This window comes from Arvicola amphibius, chromosome 1 (assembly GCF_903992535.2).
Source record: "Arvicola amphibius chromosome 1, mArvAmp1.2, whole genome shotgun sequence".
Classification (NCBI taxonomy): domain Eukaryota; kingdom Metazoa; phylum Chordata; class Mammalia; order Rodentia; family Cricetidae; genus Arvicola; species Arvicola amphibius.
Window position 1 is genome coordinate 17722983 of NC_052047.1, and position 25888 is coordinate 17748870.

General features: G+C 36.3%; 1 protein-coding gene across 3 annotated transcripts in view; it reads left to right on the forward strand.

Annotated features, from left to right (window-relative positions):
- Positions 1–532: 532 nt before the first annotated feature.
- The window catches only part of LOC119807732 (UDP-glucuronosyltransferase 2B17-like), a 30349-nt gene continuing 4993 nt past the window's right edge, over positions 533–25888 (forward strand). For 2 of the 3 annotated variants that reach the window (XM_038319847.1, XM_038319855.1), the window contains exons 1-6: positions 533–1303; positions 2781–2929; positions 4318–4449; positions 12829–12916; positions 13396–13615; positions 24153–24329. In XM_038319847.1, coding sequence (XP_038175775.1) covers positions 580–1303; positions 2781–2929; positions 4318–4449; positions 12829–12916; positions 13396–13615; positions 24153–24303 — 1464 coding nt within the window. In that variant the 5' untranslated portion in view covers positions 533–579 and the 3' untranslated portion in view covers positions 24304–24329. Of the gene's footprint in view, positions 1304–2780; positions 2930–4317; positions 4450–12828; positions 12917–13395; positions 13616–20335; positions 22370–24152; positions 24330–25888 lie in introns of those variants that run through there. The other variant, XM_038319840.2, reaches the window with a different exon arrangement.

The following is a 25888-nucleotide window of genomic DNA, read 5'->3' on the forward strand; positions in this document are numbered from 1 at the left end:
CAAGTTTGTCTATCAACTGTGAGTCTAACAACTCAATTGCTAGTGTTCTATTTCCCTAGGGACATGTGTAGGAGGAGGCTATTGTCTACCTGCTTCCCAGAGCCTCAATCAATATAGTTTGTTAGGTGCATTGCCAAGCTATTTTAGAAATTAGACATATAAGAATATGTTAATCAAAATTCTTATGAAAATTTCTTAAAAATGATATCAATAAAATACTTGTAAGCTGTGCAATTAATACATCTTGGGATCTGTGTTGAGAAGAATTTTCTGACTAACCTCTTACTAACCAATGTTCTTGCTACTTTTCAAATATCTTAGAACAGTTATGCAAACAGGTCATGGACTCTTGAATTTGCTCATTACAAAACATTTGTCATCAAACATTGACGTGCAACTATGAATATTTAATATTTGTTTTTACTATCTCCATTAGATCAGAAGTTCAATGTGGTCATTTAGTGCATTTGCCTTGATTAACTCCAGTTATATTTTAACTCAAGGCTTTTCCTTCTTAGATATAAGGATAAGAGATGACACAGGAGACACACTGTGAACAGAAATCTTTGATGTCCCAGGATGACTGTGAAGTGGATGTCTGTTCTGCTGCTCCTGCAGATGAGTTGCTATTTCAGATCTGGGAGCTGTGGAAAGGTGTTGGTATGGCCAATGGAATATAGTCACTGGATGAATCTAAAGATAATACTGGATGAACTTGTACAGAGGGGTCATGAAGTGACAGTTCTGAGACCTTCAGCTTCTATCTTCCTTGATCCCCAAAAGTCACCTGGTCTGAAGTTTGAGAGTTTTTCTACGTCTGTCACTAAAGATGATCTGGACAAGGCTTTCACAAGGCTTGTGGATGTATGGACTTATGAGATACCAAGAGATTTGTGTTTATCCTTCTCTCCTTTGCTACAAAATGTGGTTAATGAATTATCTGATAGCTATCTAAGTCTTTGCAAAGACACAGTTTCAAACAAACAACTTATGTCAAAACTACAGAGATACAAGTTTGATGTCCTTTTATCAGATGCCATTGCTCCCTGTGGGGAGTTGATAGCTGAACTTCTCCAGATCCCTTTTCTGTACAGTCTTCGCTTCTCTCCGGGCTACACAATGGAAAAGTACAGTGGAAGATTTCTAGTCCCTCCCTCTTATGTACCTGTAATTTTGTCGGGACTAGGTGGTCAAATGACTTTCATGGAGAGGGTAAAAAATATGATGTGTATGCTTTATTTTGACTTTTGGTTTGAGATGTTTAACGAGAAGAAATGGAATCAGTTTTACAGTGAAACATTGGGTAAGTTATGTTTCTTCTCAGCAGCTCAGTGACCTAAATATCACAAGTAATAAATCCATAGTCATGTCCATGAAGTGCAGAGTGAAGTTGCCGTTTATAGGTGATCAAATGCAATATGATGTTAGCTACCAAACTCACTGTAAAAGCTCATATTATTGATCAAAGAGAAGCAGGTATCAGACCTGATAGAGGACATTCTGCTGAGATACAGAGCCACAAACAGAAACAGGTAGACTTTTCTTAAGTGGTTCTTTACTCATTTTGCTGTAATTTTTTAATCTATTTTAATAATTCACTAGCTAATTAACCAAATCATAATTAATATATATTAGGGAATGAAATATTTTACAGTTTCAATATGTATATAATATTGAAGAAATTATTTTCTCTCACATAGGTAACTATCTTATTTAAAACTAAACTGTGGGGTCTGAAAATATAACCAAAAGGTTAAAACATTTTTCTGTTCATTTTGAGTACCTGAGTTCTGTTCCTAGCATCCATTCGGGTCCAGTGACTCAAAATTGCCTGTAAGTTCCTCTTCATGGGACCTGTTGCCCTTTTGTGGTATCTGCCGATTCCTGAAAAAACTTAGTATATATTCACACAGACACACATATACATAAATAAAAATATAAATTATAAAATATTTTCTATGTAGTTTCTAAAGAATTTCTTTACTCTTGCAAGATACTAGGCTTAAACCTAGAACTGGGGTTTCAACCAACACCTTATTTTTTATTGCGCAATGTCTTAACATCCATTGTTTTAACCCTATAGAAGCATGGATACACAGGTACCTGGTCTGTATTTCTTAAAGTTGGTTTTTTTTTCTCTCTTAAAAATATTTCATAGGTAAGACTGGCCAAAATTTCTATTCTCATAATTTCTGAAAATATTATGATTGTTTTTGCATGATCAGTATTATTAAATTTCTTAATATGAAACAAAGTAGAAGCACTAACCACAAATTCCGCCATTCATAAAATATACAGCTCCTTCAGCAAAACAAGGATGAAGGACAAGCTACAAATGCAAGGACCCTGGGGAAGTCTGGCCATGGTACATGGTGTGATGTGACTTTTGGACCTGGAATGTGTGTTTATATTTGCACTGTTCCTTTTAAAGATGTAGAGAGGAGTACAATGTGTGCCCATTAAATAGTGGCTTAATTGGTTATTTCAATAACTATTTATTATTCCAGATTACTGTGAAATAATAATTAATTATAGTTAATAATTAGTAAATTCTTACAGTTTGCTTTAAAAATAAACCCAAACTGACATTTATGTATATTTTGTGGGCAACAAATCAATTACACTGTAAATTATGTTACATATCAATAAACACTGGTTTTTAAAAGCACATGTCACATATCAAGCATATATTCTTTCTTCATTTTAAGGAAATATATTTTATTTTCGAATGACAATCCTATCAACTTTTCTCCTTCTCACTTGCTCATTTCTCCATCTAGGAAGGCCCACTACATTAATTGAGACAATAGGCAAAGCAGAAATGTGGCTCATTAGATCCTACTGGGACTTGGAATTTCCTCGCCCATCCTTACCAAATGTTGACTATGTTGGAGGTCTCCACTGCAAACCTGCTAAACCCTTGCCGAAGGTAAATACATTCTTTAGATCTCTTTTTTATTTGATTTCCTTTCTGGTGAGCTTGATTCTACAGCTTTCATTAGATTTTTCTCCGGGGATGGAGATACATAGGAAGTGGACTTAAGCATCCTGCTAAGTCGGAGGTCAATAAACTCAGGAGAGACTGTGATAGACCTGGGAAATATTCCTATCAGTGAACTAAATTAGGTCAGCTAGGGTACTTAGGTGGTTAGCAATTGGGTAAAGTCCTTTCCAAGCAATATGAGGATATATGTTTGAATCACAGTACCCAGGTAAAAGTTGAGTGTCCCAGCACAGTACAATGACATTAGCACTGAGGTTGCAGAAACAGGTTGATACTGGGAGCTTGCTGGCCACTAGTCTATTAAAAAATGGTGGGATTTGTGTTCAATGTGAGACAATCTCAAAGCTTATATTGAAGATTGATAGAGGAAGACATCAGATTTTTACTTTTGGCATCTATGTGCTAAACAAAGGCAAGGCACCTCCCCAGCAACTCCAATACACACACATACATAGCCACAGATAATCACACACATGGGCACAGACACATAAGCATACATACACATGTGCGTAGACACACACACACACACAAGCACACATAGATGTATATACATGTATGCACAAATACGCATGTGCACACAAGCACACACAAATATAAACACATAACAAAAGACAGTGAAATTAAGTCAGTGAAACTAATCAATCATAAACTGCTCATCATCAAAAGCTATGATAAGCATATATCTAAAGTAAATGTTTGATATCCGAACAAACAACGTAGACATAGTGTTTCTCCAACCAGTAAGCTTTGGATATCAGCTCTGAAAATACTCTATTAATACATAATATCAGAAAATTATTATATACATGTTTATCTTGCAGTTATGATTGTTTCACAAGGAATCAAAGCTTTTTATTAATCATAGTAGGAAGTTTGTGAAAACTACCATATATGTACATACTATTACATAAATATTATTTCATCAAACACTAATTAATAATATTTAATAACCCATTATAGGAGAAAAATAAAATAGCAAGGGAAAAATACTACCCTTTCTTTACGAATAAACTTGTAAATGAAGCAACAATTTTTGAATGCTTTATAGAATATGCTGCACTCCTGAATTTTAATTTTGCCAGAGGAAAATATATAGAATATCTGTTGGACAATGTGTGAGTATAGTGTGTGTGGATGCCTGTGAAGCACAAAGTCTTTGACATTGTCATGCTTGTCTACTGGATGTTTTAACACCACTATACTAAATATTCCTATAAATACTTCAATTTTTATTCTCCTATTTTTTTTCATAAAGGTTTCACTAGTGGTTATTCTACAACTGTATTTTGTCATGAAATAAACTCTCTCCACAGGAAATGCAAGACTTTGTCCAGACCTCTGGAGAGCATGGTGTCGTGGTATTTTCTCTGGGGTCAATGGTCAGCAACATGTCAGAAGACAAAGCCAATGCAATCGCATGGGCCCTTGCCCAGATTCCACAAAAGGTGAGGGAAAGCATTCCAAAGAAGGTGACCGTATACTAAGTCTGTGAACGTCCTTCAAAGGACTGATTATAGAAATGATTCTGTGAAAGGTAAAGTTTTAAGGAAGCTTTAATTTCCTTAGCCAAACAGATATTAGAAACAGATACTCACAACAGATGCTTCAATACTGCAGAAGGTGTTCTTGACTGAGAGTGACTTTGATATAAATGCTGTGATCACTATGGGAACATTCTGAAATGCTGGCATGATGATGACATTGCTATCAAGAGTACGTAGACATAGCCAAATTCTTCAGAGTCACTTGTTTTATTTGTTGATTATTAAAGTCACTGCATACATTCGATTTTCAGGTGATGTAATTTGCATTTAGTATTTCTACCAGAAGAACAGTAAACAGGTGTTGAAAAAGTTTGAAATGCAACATGACTCTGCATCCTAATTTTGGAATTTATAGACCTGTTTAGTGTGCAGTTGAGAGGGCCAATTAAAGGAAGGCAGTCCGAGGCTCACCAACTGTCAATCAAAGTACATTTTTGGCTGATTGAGAGAAAAAACATTTAAAGAATAAAAACCTATGCTCTTGACTGGCCTGCCAGTTTTGTAGGAGACAGGTGCTTCCCTCATAGTGATGTCTGCATCATAAAAGATGAAACTCATCTCTCTGCTCTTAAACAGTCAGAGTGAAAGTCCTAATACACAAGGAAGAAATAGGGGAATAAGAAAGGAACCAAAGGAAGATAAGGTAAAAAATAAAGTTTCAGATCATTCACTTCATAAAGCATACTGAAAAGTAATTTTTATGGATTAAATTTGAATGTTTATGAATGTTTTTAAGGTTTGTAGTGGAACAGCCTCTCTTCAATCACCTGCATTAATTTTTTGATGTCATCCCGTAGTTGATTTTATCAGTCATATAGCAAATTCTTGTTACCTGTGTGGTTAAATCTAGAGTTTATGACATCTATCTGAGATATTTAACATTAGCACCTATCGTAAGCTTCAGCTTCAGACTGGTTTATCTGCCACAGAGCATCCATGAATATTTGGAGTACACATCTGGTCCTGAAAGAACCTTTTTAGGAACACCGAGTAGAACGGATAGAGAAGGGCTGATTTCGGGAAGATTGATGTAGGGCGATGAATGTGACAAAAGGTTATTATCTGACCTCCCAAAGAAGTGAAGAAAAAGGAAATGTCAGTTTCACTTTCTGTGGTCATCGTCATCGTTTAGATGGCAGATGGAGTCCCAATGTGTAGGCATGTTCTGAGCCTATTGGTCTGCATCAGTAACTTTACAAAGAACAAAAGTCTTTAGGAAAGAAGGTAATACAGCAAGTTGAATGTTTTATTTTAAAACCTAAACTGTCCCTGCTCCAGGGCCAGTGAGATTTGGGAGAATGTGGCATAAAATGAGGCAGAATAAAGTCTTAGGCTGTATTCAACTTTATTCAGAGAATCAGACAATGTATATACTGATGGTTAAGAAAGGTCTTAAAAGCAAAACATACATGAGTTAAAGCTGTATAAAATCAAAATGAGAAGTTCTGTGTGGCAAAAACAGGTTTTTCCCCAGAGGCACACAAAGAGCAGTCTATACATTATCTAGAAAACAGCAGCAAGCAGTAGTTGTTACCCTGAAGTAGACCCACTCCTTTCTACTACATCTGGGAGAAGGGCAAAAACACATTCCAAGAAATAATAGGATAAGAAGATAAATGTAAAACTGTTTTCTATCCTCCCATAGAAATGTATAAATAAAATCTGAAAACCCATACAGTTCTGTAACTCTCTTTAAAACTGATTGTTAGTCAGATGTAATATAGTACAGCAAGGATCAAAGACGTATGATTGTTGATATTCAGTACTCCCCTGATTTACTGATTGAACAAGAAAAGGAAAGTAAGAAATTAGTTTTGCATGTACCTTATGGTGTAAATAAATCAATTCTAAAGGTTTATTCTCTTGTGCTACACTACCTCTAGGAGACAATCGTGTGGTGAAAATAAGTTTAAAGGCAGGAATGGATCCACACTGTGGGTGCCCACAGAAGTGGTTCAACTCCACATTGAGCAAAGGTCTATGAACTCAAGCCTATTTCTGTTCCTTTAAGGATAAGATAGGTTTGACCCAGGGATTGACCACCTACAGGATACTTGGTCTAAGGCGTAGCCACTGAATGTCCTGCCTAAAACATCAGCATGCTTAACTCAGGAAATAGTGAGTTGACATTTGATGTGTTGAAGCAAGCAATTGTTCTATTTATCCTTGTGTCATGTTAAATCAGTCTTTTGCCTTCTTCCCCCTTTTTTTGGATTGGGCTACATAAGCATATGAAAAGCAAACATGGGCAAATTCAGTATTCAGTATTCCTGCTGCTATCCTAATGTCTCTGTATTTCTTTCATATCTCCGTTCCTCTTAACTAAGTTTCCAATCCATGTGCTGCTACTGTGGAATGTGAAAAATCTGTCAAGGCTAAACCCCGACAGATGTCATCCCATAAGATGTCACACCAACTTGTGGCTATGATGCTACACAATATACAATGCCTCTTTTAATTTAAAATCAAATAATGACAATTCTTCTGTTACCACTCAAGATAAAACTAAAACTATAGAATACTTTCTCTCCTTTCAGAGTTTTAGATAGAATGGTTATGTCATAATTAGGCATTCCTAAAGTGGTATACAGAAAATAACATGGTTTAAAAGTTTGTGAAAAGCATTGAATGTTTTTTAAATTGTCTAATGGACATTTGTGGGGGAGGTGGGGTGTTGCTTAGCAGTTGTTCTAGTAACTAGTTGCCCCAGATATCACACAGTGTCTCATTGCTGTAATTTTTAGGTGTAATAATAAGCCCATATTTATGTAGTACATCCTAGTCATGTCCTATATGGACTGTTGCTTCTCTTTGGGAAATACTAACAGGACATCATCCATATAATTAATAATATCGATCGAAAAAAGAAATAAAAAGATAAGGAAAGGATATAACTTTTCTTAGGTATGCTGGAGAAGAAAATGTATTATAGATATAATAGCCAGAGGCAGGGACAGTGACATCTCAAAGAGTCCAGAGAGCTCATGACCAGAGTGAGCTGGGCCAGATGTGGAGACAGGAGAGGAGAGGGGAGACGGGAGACAGGGGAATCAGGTGAAGCAGCCTGGAGACCAAAGGCATGAAAAAAAAACAGGTATTCATAATGGTTGGGTTATGTAGGGATGAACAGCCTGGCTCCTTGGGCTGGAGAAGTCAAGATAGGCTACAAGGTATGTCAGCCAGGAGGGTCCCACAGGTAGGGACTGAAGGATACAGGGAAAATCAGGCATCCAGGTCAATTTCGCAATATTAAATAAGCACCTTAGCAATTTGTCCAAGGTTTAAACCTAACAAATCTAAGGCCACCCAAAGGAAGGCCTCCCTCACAGGCTCTAAATCATTGGTGCATAGTATTGACACATAATAAGGGATTTTGTCATGTCTTGAGTTAATACAGTCCATTAATATCACAACTGAGATCCTTTATGGTTGAATGAAGGAACAGAAAAGCCAAAATGTACATTATTATGAGGATGAATGTGTATAGTAAAAAACCATTCTTTACAAATGCAAAACTATAAAAGGCCAACAATAGCTGTCTTTAGGTAAACCAGGCTGCAAAGCTCCAATTGGCCACATGGTGGCATTAACATTCCACAAGTCAACCATCCATCTCCATGTAGCTGACTAGTTTTTAATTAAAAAACCAGGAGAATTCCAGGGAGAAATGGGGACTCGATGTGCCCGTTTTTAACTGTTCTCTGACGACCTTGTGAAGATCCAATATCTTTTCCTTAGAAACAGGCCATTGAGATGTCCAGACAGGGTCACTAGGTTTTTATATAATTTCGACTCCTATGAAATACTAAGTCGTACTTATGACTTCATCTACTTGGGAATATAGGCCACATAATCTCTTGCATCTGTTTTCCTAGTGTTTTCCATTTTTAACAACTCAAACTTTCATTAGAATTTCAGTTGTGGAGAATGGGTATCATTAGATGTAGCAATAAAGATCTCTGCATGAGGCTGTTGTAGAAAGCCTCTTTACCAAAATTAATCAGAATATGAATAACACGAGGCTGGAGGATTTCCATTATGTCTTATAATTTTGAAACATTCTGTTTAATCTTTTAGAACTCATAGTTCCCAACCATATTAGGGTTGAATTTATCCCCTGTAACAAGCCATCAAGGTGCCCATTATTGCATGGTTATAATAGAAACATCAGTCCCTTATAACTAATTAATACTGTAAACATTTTTCCCTTTACTTTTAAGTCCAATAATGGTTTATATTTTCCTTTAGTAAGGTGCTTAAATCTACATAGTCTTACTTGTACTGAGTCCTTGCTCACAAAGCATGTTTTCTTTGTGAAGGGCTATATAGACAACAGTAATAAATGCAATTTTTCTTCTGCCTTAAATGACCAATTAGTAGGCACTGTATTTGTGACTGCAGTTTCCCCTGTTAAATCTTCATCAATGATTCATCTATGAACTATGATTGTATTCATGAATAAACTACTGAAACCCAATAAAAGTCCAACTCTTTGAGGCCATATATGCCCCAATATTCTGTGTGTAACCTTAAAGGACACTGAAGAGAGGAAACGTCAGTAGTTAAGGGCAAGGACTGCCAATAGCAGCACTTCCTTGAATGACATCTTGAAATAAAAGACTAGTTTGATTATGATCTCAAGTCTGGTATCAATGTTGCTATTTTTGTCTTAAAAGTCTCTAATTTTGTGGGTCTCTTAGGGAACCCCTAAACATACTAAACATATTTTCCTAATGTTAGCTGGCATTGTTTTAGTTCCCAGGCAATGTATTCCCATCCTTACCAAATTTGGTTCATCATTTCTTAACCCAATCTTTTCCTTCCTTGCATATAGGGTAAAACCTGAAACTTAGTGAATCTGAACATACAATTGTAGGGGCAATTTTCATTGCTTCTTCAAGTGGCCACTTTACTAACATCTATTTTAGTACTGCATAGAGTTTTATACCAAGTAATTTTGCTTTAGGTTTGTAGATCCATACATTCTGAAGTTAATTTATTTCAGAAAATCCAGAACATTTTCTATCTCTCTTTGATGCATGATTAATCCTTGGCAATGTTTATCAACATTATCAAAAGCTAAGTGTGTTAATAATAACACTTGAATTTGTTCCCCCTCTGCTTAATTTTCAAGAGTATCTTTGAGTTTCTCTATGAAATCAACCATAAGGCTCAGAGGGACTTAGTATATCTCCTACATTCTTAGACCTGAAGTGAGATTCCGTATCTGCTAAATCCAGGAAGCCATAGCTAAGTCCCTAATGTGGGAAAGAGCAGTCAGAAGTATATTAAGTGGTATAATCTGTTGATAGCAATATACCACACCCCGTAAGCATTTCATATGTGATATTTAGGGTTACCCCAGTCCTAGCTCTAGCACTTTTTATGGACTATTTCTGCAAACCACACTTGCCACTGAAGAAGTTTGAGAGGACTAAGAACCGTTTTAGCAATTATATAAAAATCATACAGCAACCATTGTGCATTATAGTTCCAACCAAAATGATTCTTAACTACATGGGACAGTAGATCCACAGGAAGTTCAAACCCTTCTTAAAATCTATCATTTTATCCATGTGTAATTCATGATAAACACTTTCATTTTTTTGAAATTTTATTGGAAACACAAAGCTGAGCTTATGAGGCCAGGGAGGAATTGGTAAATTAATTCCTTTTTCCTGCCATGCCCTACCTTGTCTAGGTTGTAAGCTTAGTTTTTTTTATAGGCTCTCCAAAATCCTTGTCAAAGTTAGAAAGAATGCAAGATTGGGTTCATTATCAGATTCCTTACCCATTCTTCAGGAGTGCCTTTAGGCACTACAGGAAACAATTTTAAAGGAGACTCTAAAAAGTGATCTGAGGGAGCCACCACCTGCTTAGATTACAGTGGTGCTATATTTACTTTGATTTTACCTCCACTGGGAAATTTTCCTTCTTCACTAATTTTAAGATCTTATCATCCAGTTTATATTCATGCAAGGAATTAGTCATTTCTTCTTCATGCTTAATAACCTCCTTATCTTCATTTAGTATTTTATAATAGTTCAAATCAATGCCTAAGTGACCCAAATTGAATGGGGATCTCCTCCCCGTATTTATATGCCTTTGTCAGATACTTCTTCATCTAAAGCACCTTCTCTTGGAAACTTGGGGTTATAATCATAAGGAATAGTGAACTCTATTCAGAGAAGCAGTCAATGTATACTCTGAGGGTTTAAAAAGGTAATATGAGTAAAGGTCACTTGAGTTGAAGATGTATATTATCAGTATGATAAGCCATGTGTCACAATATGATTTTCCATAGAGATTTACTTAGGTTTTCATTGCTCTGGAGAGACATCATGACCATGGCATCTGTAATGAAAAATACACTTAAATGTGGTAGCTCATTTAACCATTATCATTATTAAGGGAAGAATGTCACCATGCAGGCAAACATGGTGCTCAGCCTGAGCATGCTACATCTTGCAGGGAAAAGGAAGTCCCAGGTTTGAATTTAACAAACATAAGCCTGAGAAAAGTCCTTCTTCACAGGCTCTAAATCCTTCCCTGCATAGAATAGACACATAATAGAGAATTATGTCATGCCTTGAAAGTAATACATTACAGATATCAGAGTTAAATTTCTTATGATTGAATGAAGGCAGGGAAAAACCAAAACAAACCTTATTATCAGAATGAATATGTATAGTATAAAAGCAAGCATTTAAATACAAAACTATAAAGGCCAATCTTTAACAATAACAGTCTATAGGTAAACCAGACTGTAAGTCTCCCATTGACCACATGGTGGCATTAAGATTTCATAAGTCATTCAAACATTTCTATTTGCCTGATTATTTTTTAATAATAATACCAAGAGAATTTCAGGGAAAAAAAGAGATCTCTATGTGCCTATTCTCCACTGATCTCTGTCGACTTGTGAAGAACCCATATCTTTTCTTTAGAAACAGACCAGACAGGGTCACTAGATTTTATATAATTTTGACTCTTATGAAAAACCCGTCATGTTTATATTCTTGTCCACATTGGAATATGGGTTCCATAATCCCTTGTAACTCTTCCTAATCCTTTCATTTTCAATAACTAAATATTTTCATTAGCAATTCTGATCGTGAAGTCGACTGAAAGTCACACTAATATAAGCATGAGGCAAAGAGATCTCAAAGCCCACCCCACAGTGACATCCTTCCTCCAACAAGGCCACACCTCCTGATATTGCCACTCCCTTAGGGGTCATTTTCTATCAAAGCACAACAGAAGTGCATAAAGGGCGGTTTAAACTTTATGTGAATGACAATAGCAAGCAGTGGTGGTTAACCTAAAATAGATCCACTCTATCTGTTTTACCTGGAAGGAGGGTAAAACACACTTACCAAAGAAATATTAGCATTTTGAAGAAATTGAGGTCACAAGACACTTGTCTTGTTTTCTTAGAGTGCTCTCTCAAGCACTCAGAATTCTGCTCATGTGACTCCATTCCGGGATCATGTTCCAAAACTACACTATGCAAAATTACTCCCTGGAAGGGCCAGATGATTCCATATTCCAATTGGTTAGCACAATGGCACTGTTTCAAAGAACTTCAGATGAGACAGAATTGTGGATTAGGAATATTTGTCATGAATAAATAATAAAAGCTTAAAATCATGAAATTCAATGAAAATAACATAGAACAAGTGAATAAAAGTAACCCCTCAAAAGCATTTAAAATATAACAGTGTTAAAAGTAGACTATTAGAACTGTCAAAATATGTTCATATAAAACATGAGTTATTAATAATGTGCCACTCTTCTCTGTGATTGAATTATATCTCCATGGGAGTGTGTTAAATATTTTCATGCATCATTAGCTATCTCATTTGTCTAAACATCTCTGCTTAGAAAAATGATGATTATGTTTAACCTGCCTGACTGTAAAAATAAATACAGACTCTGCTGGCACAATCTTCTTCTCAGTCTCTCTAGAGTTCTCAATATTGACCTTTTCTGATGCCTTCTTCCATTTTTATGGGAGGTATTTCCCTATGTTATATTTAAACATAAAAAGATCTATTTTTACAATTTCTGTTTTTGTATCATTTCTCCCTTTTCATTATTCCTTCAAACCCTCTCATATCCATTCTTCTTGCTCACTTTCAAATTCAAAGCATCATTTTTATGAATGCTGTTACATACACATATGCATATTATATATATTTATATTCCTAAATATAATTTATTTAGTCTGTGTAATGATAAATTTGGCTCCAGCAATAAAGATGATCTAATCTTTAACAGGCTCTTTGGAGATTTGAGGGCAAAACACCAGACACCTTAGGATCCAATACCAGAGTTTACAAATGGCTTCCCCAGAATGACCTTCTAGGTAAGACTCTCAAAACCTATCTAAGTTGACCTCAAAATCCTTATATTGCACTTAGTGATTGTATTATTTATTTAAGATAACAACTTCTGGTGGGCAGTTGGTCACTTTTAATATTCATTTTCTCTTAGCTACCATGTATCCCATGTGTTCAACTGGAAATTAGAATTTCATAGTTCAACTCTCAAGTCCAAAGCAATTTTTGCAAAATATCTCTCTGTAAATTTAGTTTCTTCTTGCTCTGAGACAAGAAAACATTTCACCAAGTTTATGAATATTAGAATCTTCACATAGGTTTTCTTGGGATGAAAAGTGAGGGGAACCAGAAGTTGTGTGGTAAATTAAATTAATAAATCAAATTAAGTAAAAATAATCTTCATTTAGAAAATCTCCTTTCAGTTCCTGATAGTGTATATTTTTCATTTATAAGTCTCATGTGTAAGACTGCTAATTAATGTCAACCTGAATTCATCTTATTCTAGGCCATCCAAAAACCAAAGCCTTTGTAACTCATGGTGGAGCCAATGGAATCTATGAGGCGATCCATTTTGGAATCCCTATGATTGGCATTCCTTTGTTTGGAGAGCAACATGATAACATTGCCTACATAGTGGCCAAAGGAGCAGCTATTTCATTAGATTTCAGAACAATGAAAAGGGCAGATTTGCTCAATGCACTGAAGGCGGTCATAGATAATCCTTTGTGAGTATACCTTTTGAAATGTATATATATTGGTATTTGTTTATCATTAATTATGATTCTCGCTGAAGGCCAAAAGAGCAAGAATTAACCTGAAGGCAAAAATAATGGAAGGTGCAGAGACAAATTAGGGTATGATTCAGTGTCATAGGTTTTTGTCCCTTTCTTGTTACGTTTTATTTCCATGTTGTGCTTTATATTTCTTTTCTATGTAAATCATACTTGTCCTCAATGTGTAATCCTTCTACTTAATCATCCAAACAGCGTGTCCAACAGGCATATGCCACCAGCTCTGCACAATTTTTATTTACAATTATTTTTTGTAAAGTAATTGGTCAGAGTTTAAAAGTAGTATGAAACTTAAATAGCCAATAAGTGAAATGAAATAAAATATTGGAGGGGAGAGCCATTTATTTGTTCCTTGCCACCCAGACCCGAAATAATCAAACAGAAACTATATTAATGATATCCCTGCTTGACACATTATCTCTAACTTTTTATTGGCTAATCCTTTTTTCTTAATTTAATCCATTTATGTTAATCTGAATATCACAACATGGCAGTGGCTTATAAGCAAAGTTTCAGCACATCTGTCTCCAGAGTTACTTTCTCTGACTCCAACTTCTTCCTCCCATGCTGTAGGCCAAGCCAGTTCTTTATTCATTAACCAATAAAAGCAACACACAGACAGAAGGACCTCCATGACCATTTTCCCTTTTCTGTTTAAATAAAAAGGAAGGTTTTACCATAGTAAAATTACATTTAGTAAAACAGTTATCAAGCAAGAATTGTAGGAGTGCAGGAGGTCTTCTGTTTATGTGTTGCTTTCACTGGTTAATAAATAAAGAAACTACTCGGCCTGATAGGGCAGATCTTAGGTAGGCAGAGAAGACAGAGCTGAATGTTGGGAAGAAGGGGAAAGTGGCAGATATCTTGGATCTCCTGCCTGAGATGGATGCTAGTTAGAATCCTCCCAGTAAGCAACAGTCACGGGGCTACACACAGATGAATAGAAATGGGTTAAATTAAGATGTAAGAAGTAACCAATAAGAAATTAGAGCTAATGGGCCAAGCAGTTATTTGATGAATACAGCATCCATGTGATTATTTCAAGTATAAGCTAGCTAGGAGGCAGAGACAGAAAAATTGACCCCATCTCCAACCATTTCTCTTTTTCTGTTTAAACAAAAAGAAAGGATTTAACACTTTAACATAGTAAAATTACATTCAATAAAAGTTCTCAAGTAAGAATTATAGTTACAATTTTATACGTACTTTATCTTTTATCATAACTAACGAAAACTATAAGTATAAATTCTTCAACTCCATCAAAGACTCCAGAAGGATATGACATTGTCTAAGTAAACAGGAGGTGCAATGTAAGTAATTTCTAAAACTGTAGAATTGAAGGGACATCTCGCTGCCTGGATAATCACCCAAGGTTCTGTATTGTTGGGGCATCTTCAGCCTACAGGCCCATATTACCCAGCACACTTTTTCATGAACTCTTAAAGATACTTCTGCCTATATTGTCAGTTGCACATAATGTTCTTCTGTGTCCTGCAGAATGTCTGGCAGACTTTTTAATGTAGCAGCAACCCCAAAGAATCATCTCACCTTTAGGCAAGTTCAGCAGTCTTTTCTCTGTGGCTCCTGCATGTCCATTTATGTGGCCACGCAAGAGCAGTTTCTTGCCCAATTGACTAACAAACTTTATAAGCAGCCTCTTTAATGCCCATCTTCTTCTTGAAGTAGCTTGTGCTGCCAGGTGCCGATGTGTCTCGTCATGAAAAGTCATAATTTCTTAAAACATTTAAATGTCATATTCTGAAGATCTCTGAAAGATTTTAAGAATACCAAAATGATAAAATCTCTCTCTCTCTCTCTCTCTCTCTCTCTCTCTCTCTATATATATATATATATATATATATATATATATATATATAACCTAACATGACTACAAGCCTGACTATTATAGCTGACTATTAACCTATATTTCTTACTTATACATTACATTATTAAATGAACAACACAATCACAATACCTTAATCAAGAGCAGAAATATACATATAATATGATTGACCTTAGATTTGCATTAATAAAGAAGATTCATACAATTGCAAATGTCTATACCAGATCCCCCTTTAAATATAAAGACAAATTTATAAATAATATTTAGGTATTTGAGTGTAGTTTTTCTCCAATCTGCTTCCTGCTGTTTATTGGACATAGTAATTTTTGAGGGGTGTTCGAGGCAACCTTTCAGGGGGTCTTGGTCTATCATCAACACCAGTCTGGAAGCAATCCATAGGTTCTCAACCTCTGTGGAAACAAGAAAAGAGCCTCTTTTCCAAGGCAGCACATCCTTTAACCCAAATTTGTAAATTGTGATACCTTTATAATATACATACTGGTTTATCTTAGCAGCCCATACCAAAAATGTCTCTCTGTACTTAGCTCCTTTACAGTAAAAACAACTCAAAGACAACAAAATAATATACTTAATTCAGACTCTCTGTGAATTTTCCATTATCTTTACGTGGCTTATTTTTCTTTACTCCTTTTATTCTATGACTGCCTATACTCTGTCTCTTTAAAGACTTTTTTATATGATTTCCTTATTTACAACTCTCTATACAATTTTCTTTCTCTCTCCTAAGGCTACGTACATTTATCCAACACTATGACCCATTTAGACGTCTTTTCTTTCTGAATCTGTCCTATTTTGTATCTATAATTCTTTACTGTCCAGGAGTACTTCTTAAATTACTCAGGGCTTCTTAAAACCTTAACTGTGCTATTACTATGGTATATATGGTACTACCTGCTTGCCTGTCCAGTCTAAAACTCAAGCTGTGAAATTACTATGATATATATGAAACTTCCTGCTTGCTTGGCACAGGCCAGCAGGGCACAGCTGTTTGCTGCCTCTGAGAGCCATGCCCACATCCCCATTCTCAGGCACACAGCCAGTCCATGCTGCCATTAAGGAAGTTGCAGCAGTATGATCACAAACCCTATCCAAATATAAGTCTCCCAAAAGAGCTAGGGTTAGCACTGGCAGCAAGGCCAGAAAGCTGGCATTTCAAAATGATCACAACTGAATCAGAATTTCCTCTCATAAGGAAACCGCAACACACTGACAACAAACAGCAAGAAGCTGTGTTAAATACTGTATTTTTGTGTATAGAATTCCTTTTCAAGCTATCTCACATTTTACATGGATTTTAGTCCACTCCATTGACACCAATTTGTTGGACAGGAGAGCCACTTCTTGGGTCCTATCCATCTAGACCCAAAATAATCACACAGAAAGTGTATTAATTAAATCACTTCTTGGCCCATTAACTTTAGCTTCCTATTGGCTAACTCTTGTTAATTTAGCCTCTTTCTCTTGACCTATATCTTACCACGAGGTCATGGCCTACCAACAAAGTTTCATCACATCTATTTCCAGCGGCTTCATAGCATCTCTCTGACTCCATCTTCCTTCTCCCATCATACAGCCTAGCTTTCACAGCCTAATTATTTTTTCCCTGCCATAGGCCCAAAAGGTTTATACATTAACCAATAAAAGCAACATATAGACAGAAGGAATTCCCACACCATTTCCCCTTTTCCGGATATAGACATGCTAGAAAATTGCTGGTAAGCCACGGCCACATGGTGATATATAGATTAATAGAAATATGTTAAATTAATATGTAAGAGTTATCCAATAAGAAGCTAGAGCTAATGGGACAAGTAGTGATTTAATTAATGCAGTTTCTGTGTGATTATTTCAGGTCTAAGCTAGCTGGGTGACCAGGTATCAACAAGCAGCCCTCCTTGCAACAATGAAATGTTAGAGGTAGTACCAGATATCGTACACCTAGAAGCCATAGGAAAATATTACAACAGAGAAATTAAATGTTATAAAAGAGATAGGTAACTTTTGTGGAAGTTGTAATACATCAAAATAGCATAGATATTAACATAAAAGTAAGTGTATGGTTAGATATTTAAATATGCAACCTGTCTTAGGATAAATTTAAATAATGAAAACTTATTACAATGAAACAAATTAATATGTTGATAATTATTTTTCTTTTATTAAGAAATCCATTTGGAAACTCTTTCCAAAAAAGGACTTTTTTAGAAAAAGAACATTTCTTTCCAACTTTTAACATTATTTCAGTGCCTTTAAAATTTTCATGAGGAGTTAGGACCAGAGTGAAATCTACTTCTTTTCATGTTAGCATGGCTACTTGTGTAATCCTTATTCAGATCTTTTGGAAGAAGCTTGTTTGTTCCCAGTCACTCAGACTCAAAATGACCAATCAGAAACTATATTAATTACAACACCATTTTCCCTATTAGCTTATGCACATTTTTGTTAGCTCTTATAACTTAAATTTACCCATTTCTATTAATCTGTGTATTGCCATGTGGTTTTGGCCTACCATTAAAAGCCTGCTATTTATCTCCTCCAGGGGCTTCATGACTTCTCTCTGGCTCTACCTTCTTTCTTCAGAATTCAGCTTAGTTTTACTTGCCTAGCTCTGTTTAGCCTTGTCTTGGGCTTCTTTATTAAGAAATCTTATTCACAGAATACTTGGATAATACTATTAATTATTTTTAATGTTTACACAAAAAGATCCACATCAAGTACTTGTTTAGGGACTTATTTGGTTGAGAACAACTATAGATATCCTACTTATACAGATTTTGTTAGGGTCCTATGTTTTTGAGAATGAGTATAGATGTAATACTTATTCAGATTTTGTTAGGGAACCTATATTGTTGAGAAAGACTATAAATGTCCCACTTATTCAGATTTTGTTAAGAACCTATGTTTTTGAGAATGAGTATAGGTTTTATACTTATTCTGATTTTGTTAGGGACCTATATTGTTAAAAATACTATAGGTGTCATCATTATTTAGATCTTGTTTAGGTACTCATGTTGTTGAGACTTCATGAGTGTAGTTTATCAAAGAAACAACTTCACAGCACTTCCCTCTGGATTTTAAAATCTTTCAATCCTCTCTACTTTTTTATACCACAAAAGCTAGTTTTCAGGTAGGGTGATGTCAAGTCAGTTCCAGCTGAGAGGTCTCTCGGCTCTGCTTCTGAATTGAATGTTCATTCAGCAATAGAAACTTACCTTCCACCATTGAAGAATAAGCACCACCAATAGGCTCTATGTTTAGGGAGTTTCTTTGACAGACTTGGCCAATCTCTTAAAAGGAAGATTTCTCATATTTGGTATTGAGGTTTGTGTAAGGTGATCTTTGACTCTTCGATTGATCACCATCAGTCCAGAAGAAGAAAAGATCATTAAAATTATATATGTATATTTATACATAAAATTGTATGTGTTGTGGGAGAAGTGAATAAATTATTAATAGTAAAATTTTTCATGCCTTTTTCTGATATCTTTATTGGTACTTTATTACTGTCTGTTTTTCTTTTGTATTAACCTTCCTTACCCTTCCCTAAGGAGTTTCCCCACTTCTCATTTCCAAATTAGATAAGTTACAACTTAAATTTTAAACAAATGTAAGATGCATAGTAAGAAAGGATGATTATTTAATAAGAATAAATTCATAATTCTCTCATTTTGCTTTGTAAATAAAAAGAGAGTAAGTTACCATTATTACAATTGCAACTTTTGCTGCAATAAACTGACATCAGAGTTGATGACTTGTCTTTATAACCCTTCTCCTTTATATGCTCATCAATAATTATTTCAGCATTAGAATCAAGTACACCTTGTATTTGATTTTCAGTGTGAAATTGTTACAATTCATACTTCTAAAATTACAATGATAACAGAAAACAAATATCAAGAATAAGACTAAAACTTAGGCTTGAAAGATGGCTCTGTGGATAAGTGAAGGTCTACCCCAGCAGCGGACCAGAGTTCTGTTCCCAACACTTATATCAGTTGGTTGCAAACATCTGTAACTCTAACTCAAGTAGATTTCATAAAAAAACACACAGACACACATAGACACACGCACACACACACAAACACATACACACACAGTTTACACACTTTACACATATACTCTCTCACATACATATTTAAAAGTAATAGCAAAAATTTATTGTGATTATACATTACAATAAGAATCATAAAAGTAATAAAAAATTCAATACAGTAACAGAGTAGAAAATTATTCTTCCTATTAATGTTATCAAATATTTGAAGACCTTAATTAGAAAAATGTAAAAGCAATGAGGAACAGGTATCAGATCTAATTTATAAGAACCAGGACACGTTGGTAATTAAAACCACTAATCATTGATAGATGTACCATAAAATCATATTTCAATCTTTATCAACTTTACCCAGATATGCACCACCATGAGGACTCAAGAGTGATTTTTCTTCTACTTATACATCCTGAAACTAGTACACATTTTGCACACAAAAATTACTAATGATTGCTTATGGATAACTGAAGCTTTATATACTCAAATAATATCTCATTTTGATTTATTTTGTATTTAAGACTTAGCTGTCCCTAAACTCTACTTTAGGAATATTTGATCTTTATTATTTTTCTTTTTAAATGGTTAATATTGCATGCTCAAGGAACTCAGACATGCCTCTGAACATGAAACAAAATATATTTTCCTTCTATATGGTGTGATTAACTTTAATGTTTACACAAAAGTTTACACATGTGCATTTTTCATTTCTTATGTAAGTTAATGTCTATTCTCCTTCTATCAGCTATAAGGAGAATGCTATGTGGTTGTCCACCATTCATCATGACCAGCCCATGAAACCGCTGGACAGAGTAATATTCTGGATTGAGTTTGTCATGCGCCACAAAGGGGCCAAGCACCTGAGGCCACTTGCACACAACCTCACCTGGTACCAGTACCACTCTCTGGATGTGATTGGATTTCTACTGGCCTGTGTGGCAGCCATAGCTTTCCTTTCCATAAAATCCTTCTTATTCATTTATCGAAAGTTTGTAACAACAGGAAAGAAAATGAAGAGCGAGTAGAGACGGCACATGAACTACATTTCAGCATCGTTCCAGTTTATGAACGGCCTTCTGAACATTCACTGATTACTCTATCAAGGCATATCGTCATTAGAGGGGAAGGAAGAAATAATGCAATTATATTACAATCTCACAAAATAAAAGACATAATGAAAAAAAGTTGAGCAAATGATAAGGAACAACCTAGTAAGCATATTTCCTCTATGGTATCTTCTTCAGTCCTGCCTTGAACCCCTGGCCTACATTTCCTCAGCAATGGACAGGAAGCTATGAGATGAAATAAACCTCTTCTTTCTAGAATAAAAATAAACAAAAATGAAAATTTGAAAACTAAGGAGAGGCCTGGGTATGATTCAGGGCATGCAGCATTATGATGAGCAAATATGTGGTGGAGAGGTGAGACAGAAAGGGAAGTGGGAGCAGTTTTTTCTCTGTGAGGAGAGGTGGGACTGTAGACTTGAAGACAAAAAGGAACGGCCTGGTGAAGGAGCCCTGTACTGCTATCAGAAGCCATGGTGTTATCTGGACCTGTGCTGCTGCAGAAGGCCATGGCTCTTCTGTAGCAGGGGTTCTGAAACAATGTCCATGCAATGTGGACCTCCTTGGTCTGGGCTCCCATTTGAGGCCATGATGTTGTCTGAGTATGGTGCTGAGCTGATCCAGCCCCTCACCAGCCACCACACAGTAGCAACGACAGTGAGAAAAGTGCAGAAAAGATGTCCCTGTTCCTTGCCTGGCCAGTGTGGGAGAGCTGGCCCCGATGGTGTGTTCATGGGCGAACTAAACCCACCAATTGCTGGCCACAGGACTAGGGTGAGCTAGCTCTGCAACTTGTCTGAGCAGCTAGGAAGAGTTAGCCCTAAACGAAGGTGTAGATGAGCATGGCCTCATTAGTGTGGGAAAGCTGATTCTTACCCATCATTTTGTCAGTGTCAGAAAGTTGGCGCTGGTGACATGGGCTTGGAATAGTTAGCCCTGATTGTGTGTATACAGAAAAGCCAGCCTCACCTGGGTATCATGGAGAGATAGCATCGGTGACCAACTCAGTTACCACTCAGGCCTGGTTCCAAGATTTTGAGCTGGCCCACCCAACACATACCACATCTATGAGCTGCTGGAGTTCAAGGTGCAGGTCCTGCAGAACCAAAGTTGCAGGATCTCCATGACACAGGGCAGCAACAGGATAGCCCAGAGCAGCCGTGATAGTGGAGCAGAGCCCAAAGGCCTTGAACCAGTCCAATGACTCATTGCAGTGAAATTTTACAAGTAAAGCTATTTAAAGAGTATACCGTGGGAGACACTGCACATTTTACCATTAAACTTTTTTGTAACTTTAATTTTCTATTGTCTTTTGGGGAGGGAAGTTATAAGGGTGGAAGGCAGATCTGAAAGGCGTGAGAAATGAGTGTGCCTGAGGTGTATGATATGAAATTCAAAGAATCAATAAAAAATTGTGGAAAAAAATTAAACAAGGAAATAACCCTTATTCTTTTATGAAATAATAATGTGATAAAAATTTAAGCAAGTATGGATCTCATCCTCAAAGCCCTTTTCATATTTGTACGAGTTGTGGTTATAGCTGGGTGTTGTATAATTACATGTGTATGAGGGAGAAAGTTCAACAATTCATTCAAAAAACAATAACTGACAAAATTCCTACATCTTATCATAATATCCTACTGATGATTGCCTCAGAACAGGAAAGACAAGGTTAAGAAGACTTGAATAAAAGAATGATATTGTATTGTAAACGATGGGAAAAGTTGTAAATCTAGTCTTTTCTTTTTGTTTTTCTTTATTTGTTAACTTGACTTTAATGTTTGTTTGCTTTTATTATTATTTTTCATTCATTTTTCCACACAAACTTCAGTTTTCCCTCCCTCCATTCACCTCCTTACAACCCTCTATCAGTGCCTCCTCCATTAAAAGGGGCAGGTCCCCCATGGGAGTCAGCATACCAAGGCAGATAAAGTTGAGACAGGAACAGGATCCTCTCCATCAAAGCTGGGCAAGGCAACCCAACAAAGGAAATAGGTTCCAAGGAGCCAGCTCATGCATCAGGGATAGGTCCTGGTTCCACTACTAGAAACCCCACAAACAGACCAAGCTTTACAACTGTCACCCACATTCAGAGGGCCTAGATTTGTCCCATGCCGGCTCTGTACCTGTTGGTCCAGTGTCATGAGCTCCCACTAGCTCAGGTCTGCTGTTCTATCAGTTCCCCGTCATGATCTTGATCCTGCTGTTTCCTAAAAAAAATGTTGAATGAGACAAAGAAAGTTCGAATTAGGAAATACACTATTTGGCAAAAAACAAAAAAATATGCTTCTCCTGTTAGCATTTTTTTCAAAGATTAATGTTAGGGTTAAAATTGAATGTTGCTCTCTAAATTGCGCTTTGCTCATCAGTTGTACTGATTTGAATTAGGAAGCCACGTAAGAGTGAGGATGTAAACAGCATGGCCAGTGGGCTGCGAGGAGCTCGGCAATTAGGATGTCCATGCAAGATTTGTCTTTTGGACATACTCGGTTTATTCACAGCAAACATTTCTTATAATATCATGTTAATAAAAGTTTAACAGTCACCTCACCAAGCAGGGAAGCGTTGCCAGTCAGAAAATGCTTCCTCAGGGTTCCATTGGGGAATCTCCTCCCATGAGGATGCTTAGGAAACAATATATGGTCTGGACCCATTCCATGGTGAAGTCCTTCAGCTGTGCCAAGTCAGCACAGGAGGGGGTCCCAAAAGACCCTGAGAGCACAAGGGGAGCGTGTGAGCTTAGCAACAGTGCCTGAAGTTCAATTGTAACCAAAGCTAGGGTCACACAGAGTCTAGTTTCAAAGTCTTCAACACAAAGTTGACTTAAAGGGTTGATACAAGCTGCCACACAGGCTAGATGGGTTCTCTTATACACAATTCCAAGGGGACTCAAATTATGTATTGAAGATTATTGGGAAGGGATAGGAAAACAGGGGTGTAAAAGAAGTTCCCAAGTTGAATAATCCTTCAGCAAGAACTTTAAAACTGGCAGACAGTTGAGTATCAGAAAACAGTTGGGTTTCTTCAGTGAGATGATTCAGTCCTACCAGGCAAAGGGATGTATCTATTTTCAGTGTTTATGAGAAGGAGTTTCTGCACTAACTACTTGTTAGTATGTGACCCGTGCAGTGTGGAGGAGGCCGAGGAGACAGAGGCTATGGAGCACAGCTTGCTCTTCGGATAGGGCATTGGGAATGGTTATAGTGTGGCCTGTAAGACATAAATTTATTCAGGCTTGTGTAGAAACCGCTTCAGACTTTAGATGTGACTATTTTATTTTAATCTGCAATGCAGGTTGTCTTTGTATCTGAGCAATGAGGAAGCAGTGTGGATTACTGTCCTGTTTTAAACCTTATTGGATTAGGTCTTGATGGGGCTATGTACCCTCACAATAGCCATTTAAGCGTGACACTCTAATTCAGAGTAAAGAAACAATTTAAACTTTATCTGACTGCAACAAGGTCTCTCAACAATATTAAAAATTCTATTTTAATGCAGAGCACTGGTGGAACATGACTTTGACCCCAGCACTCAGGAGGCAGAGGTAATCCGATCTTTGTGCACTCACAGCCAGCTTGACCTACAGAGTGAGTTCCAGGAAAGACTCCAAAGATACACAGGAAAACCTTGCCTCAAAAAAAGGACATAGTTTATTGTTTTCACTTTTCATATCAAGTAAGTTTTCTATTATATATGCATATTCCAAGTTATTGCAATGTCTCATTCACCACTTTGTGACTTCAGAAGCAAAAGATGGAGCTGAAAGTAGTTGCCTATTCAAATTGTCCCAGTACATAGTTGGTATAGTCAAGAAGACCAGAATTTAAAGTCAGATGTCTACATAGTAGCAGAACTGAAGAAGATGGATTGAAGAGAAGTTTCAAAGTTGAATCATCCTTCAGGCAGAAAACTTTATTAACACTGGCTGAGAGACATCAGAGCCCAGCAGCGTCCTCAGTAAGATGATTCAGTTTCATCAAGGGAAGATAAATGTTTACTCTTAAAGTTTATAAGGTTTATAAGGTTAGCTTGGATGGTGTGCACAGGATACTGTCTCAAAAGAAGGAAGAGGTGGAGAAAAGAAGGGGAAAGCAAAGGAAGATAGGCCCATTTTCAGTTTGAGTAGAGTTTGCTAGTCTAAACATGAGAATAATTTTCTTAAGGGACAATTTAAATGACTCTATTATGTTCTCAGTTACTATAGAGAATGTCTCTGATAAGCTTGAGAACATGTCTCTGAATACTAAAAAATTTAAATAATGCCTTGTTTTAAATATTTGAGTAATTTATTTGCCACTCTTAAATGAAACTTAACTTCTAATATTTTAAATCTGTTTGTGTATTCTATTCTCATCCTGTAACTATTATTATATGATTGATATCAGATATAATCCTTGGAACAGTCGATCCTTTGTGGCTATTTCTAATACGCCCATATTAGATACATTAATGTATCCATATAGTAATATGTTTGTTATATCAGTATTTTCTTACTTTTGTCAAGAAATTTTACTATGCTAAAACAATTTTGTGGTTGTTCTGTTTCAACAAAAAGTTAAAGTCCCTATAATCAGTCTCACGGAATCTTGAAAACTAGAGCTCACTGCACAACTTGAAGGCAGCTTGAAAAATCTCACTAAAAAGCTGCTCAGTTGTCCTAAAATTCTTCCAGACAGCTTGGATGGTCTCTTCCTCCGTCAGGTTATTCATCTTGTAAGAAAGTATATCATAAAAATTCTTACTGATTGTAAGATGTCAAGTGATTCTAGTTGGTCTCAGAGAGTTCCTGAATTATTTTGAGTTGCTAACTTCCTAGACTCAAGAAGCTGTCTTACAGGATAGGATGTTTCAGGATCCATCAGAACATCCTGAGTGTTAGAGAGCTTTCCTGTAGGATGAAATGTTTTTCCTCTCTCAAGATATTCTAGGTCTTAAGGAACTTCCCTAAAAGATGGAAGATTTTATCTCAGGGAAAGTTGCCACAGGAAGGCATCACAATTTTCCCTCATTAAAACCTAATGACAAGTGAAAGTTTTGGAGGGCCAATGGTCAGGGGAAAATAGCAGGAAGATGAGCCTGATAGAGGCCCATCCTTGGAAGTCTGTTTTCTCCTGTGAAGTCACACATGTCTATTATCATAAATTCACTTCATTTTCAAAGAGCATCCATATGTCATCTACATAACCCAAACAAGGAGCAATTTGTTAAAAACAGACTGCCAAAGCAGAATTTTA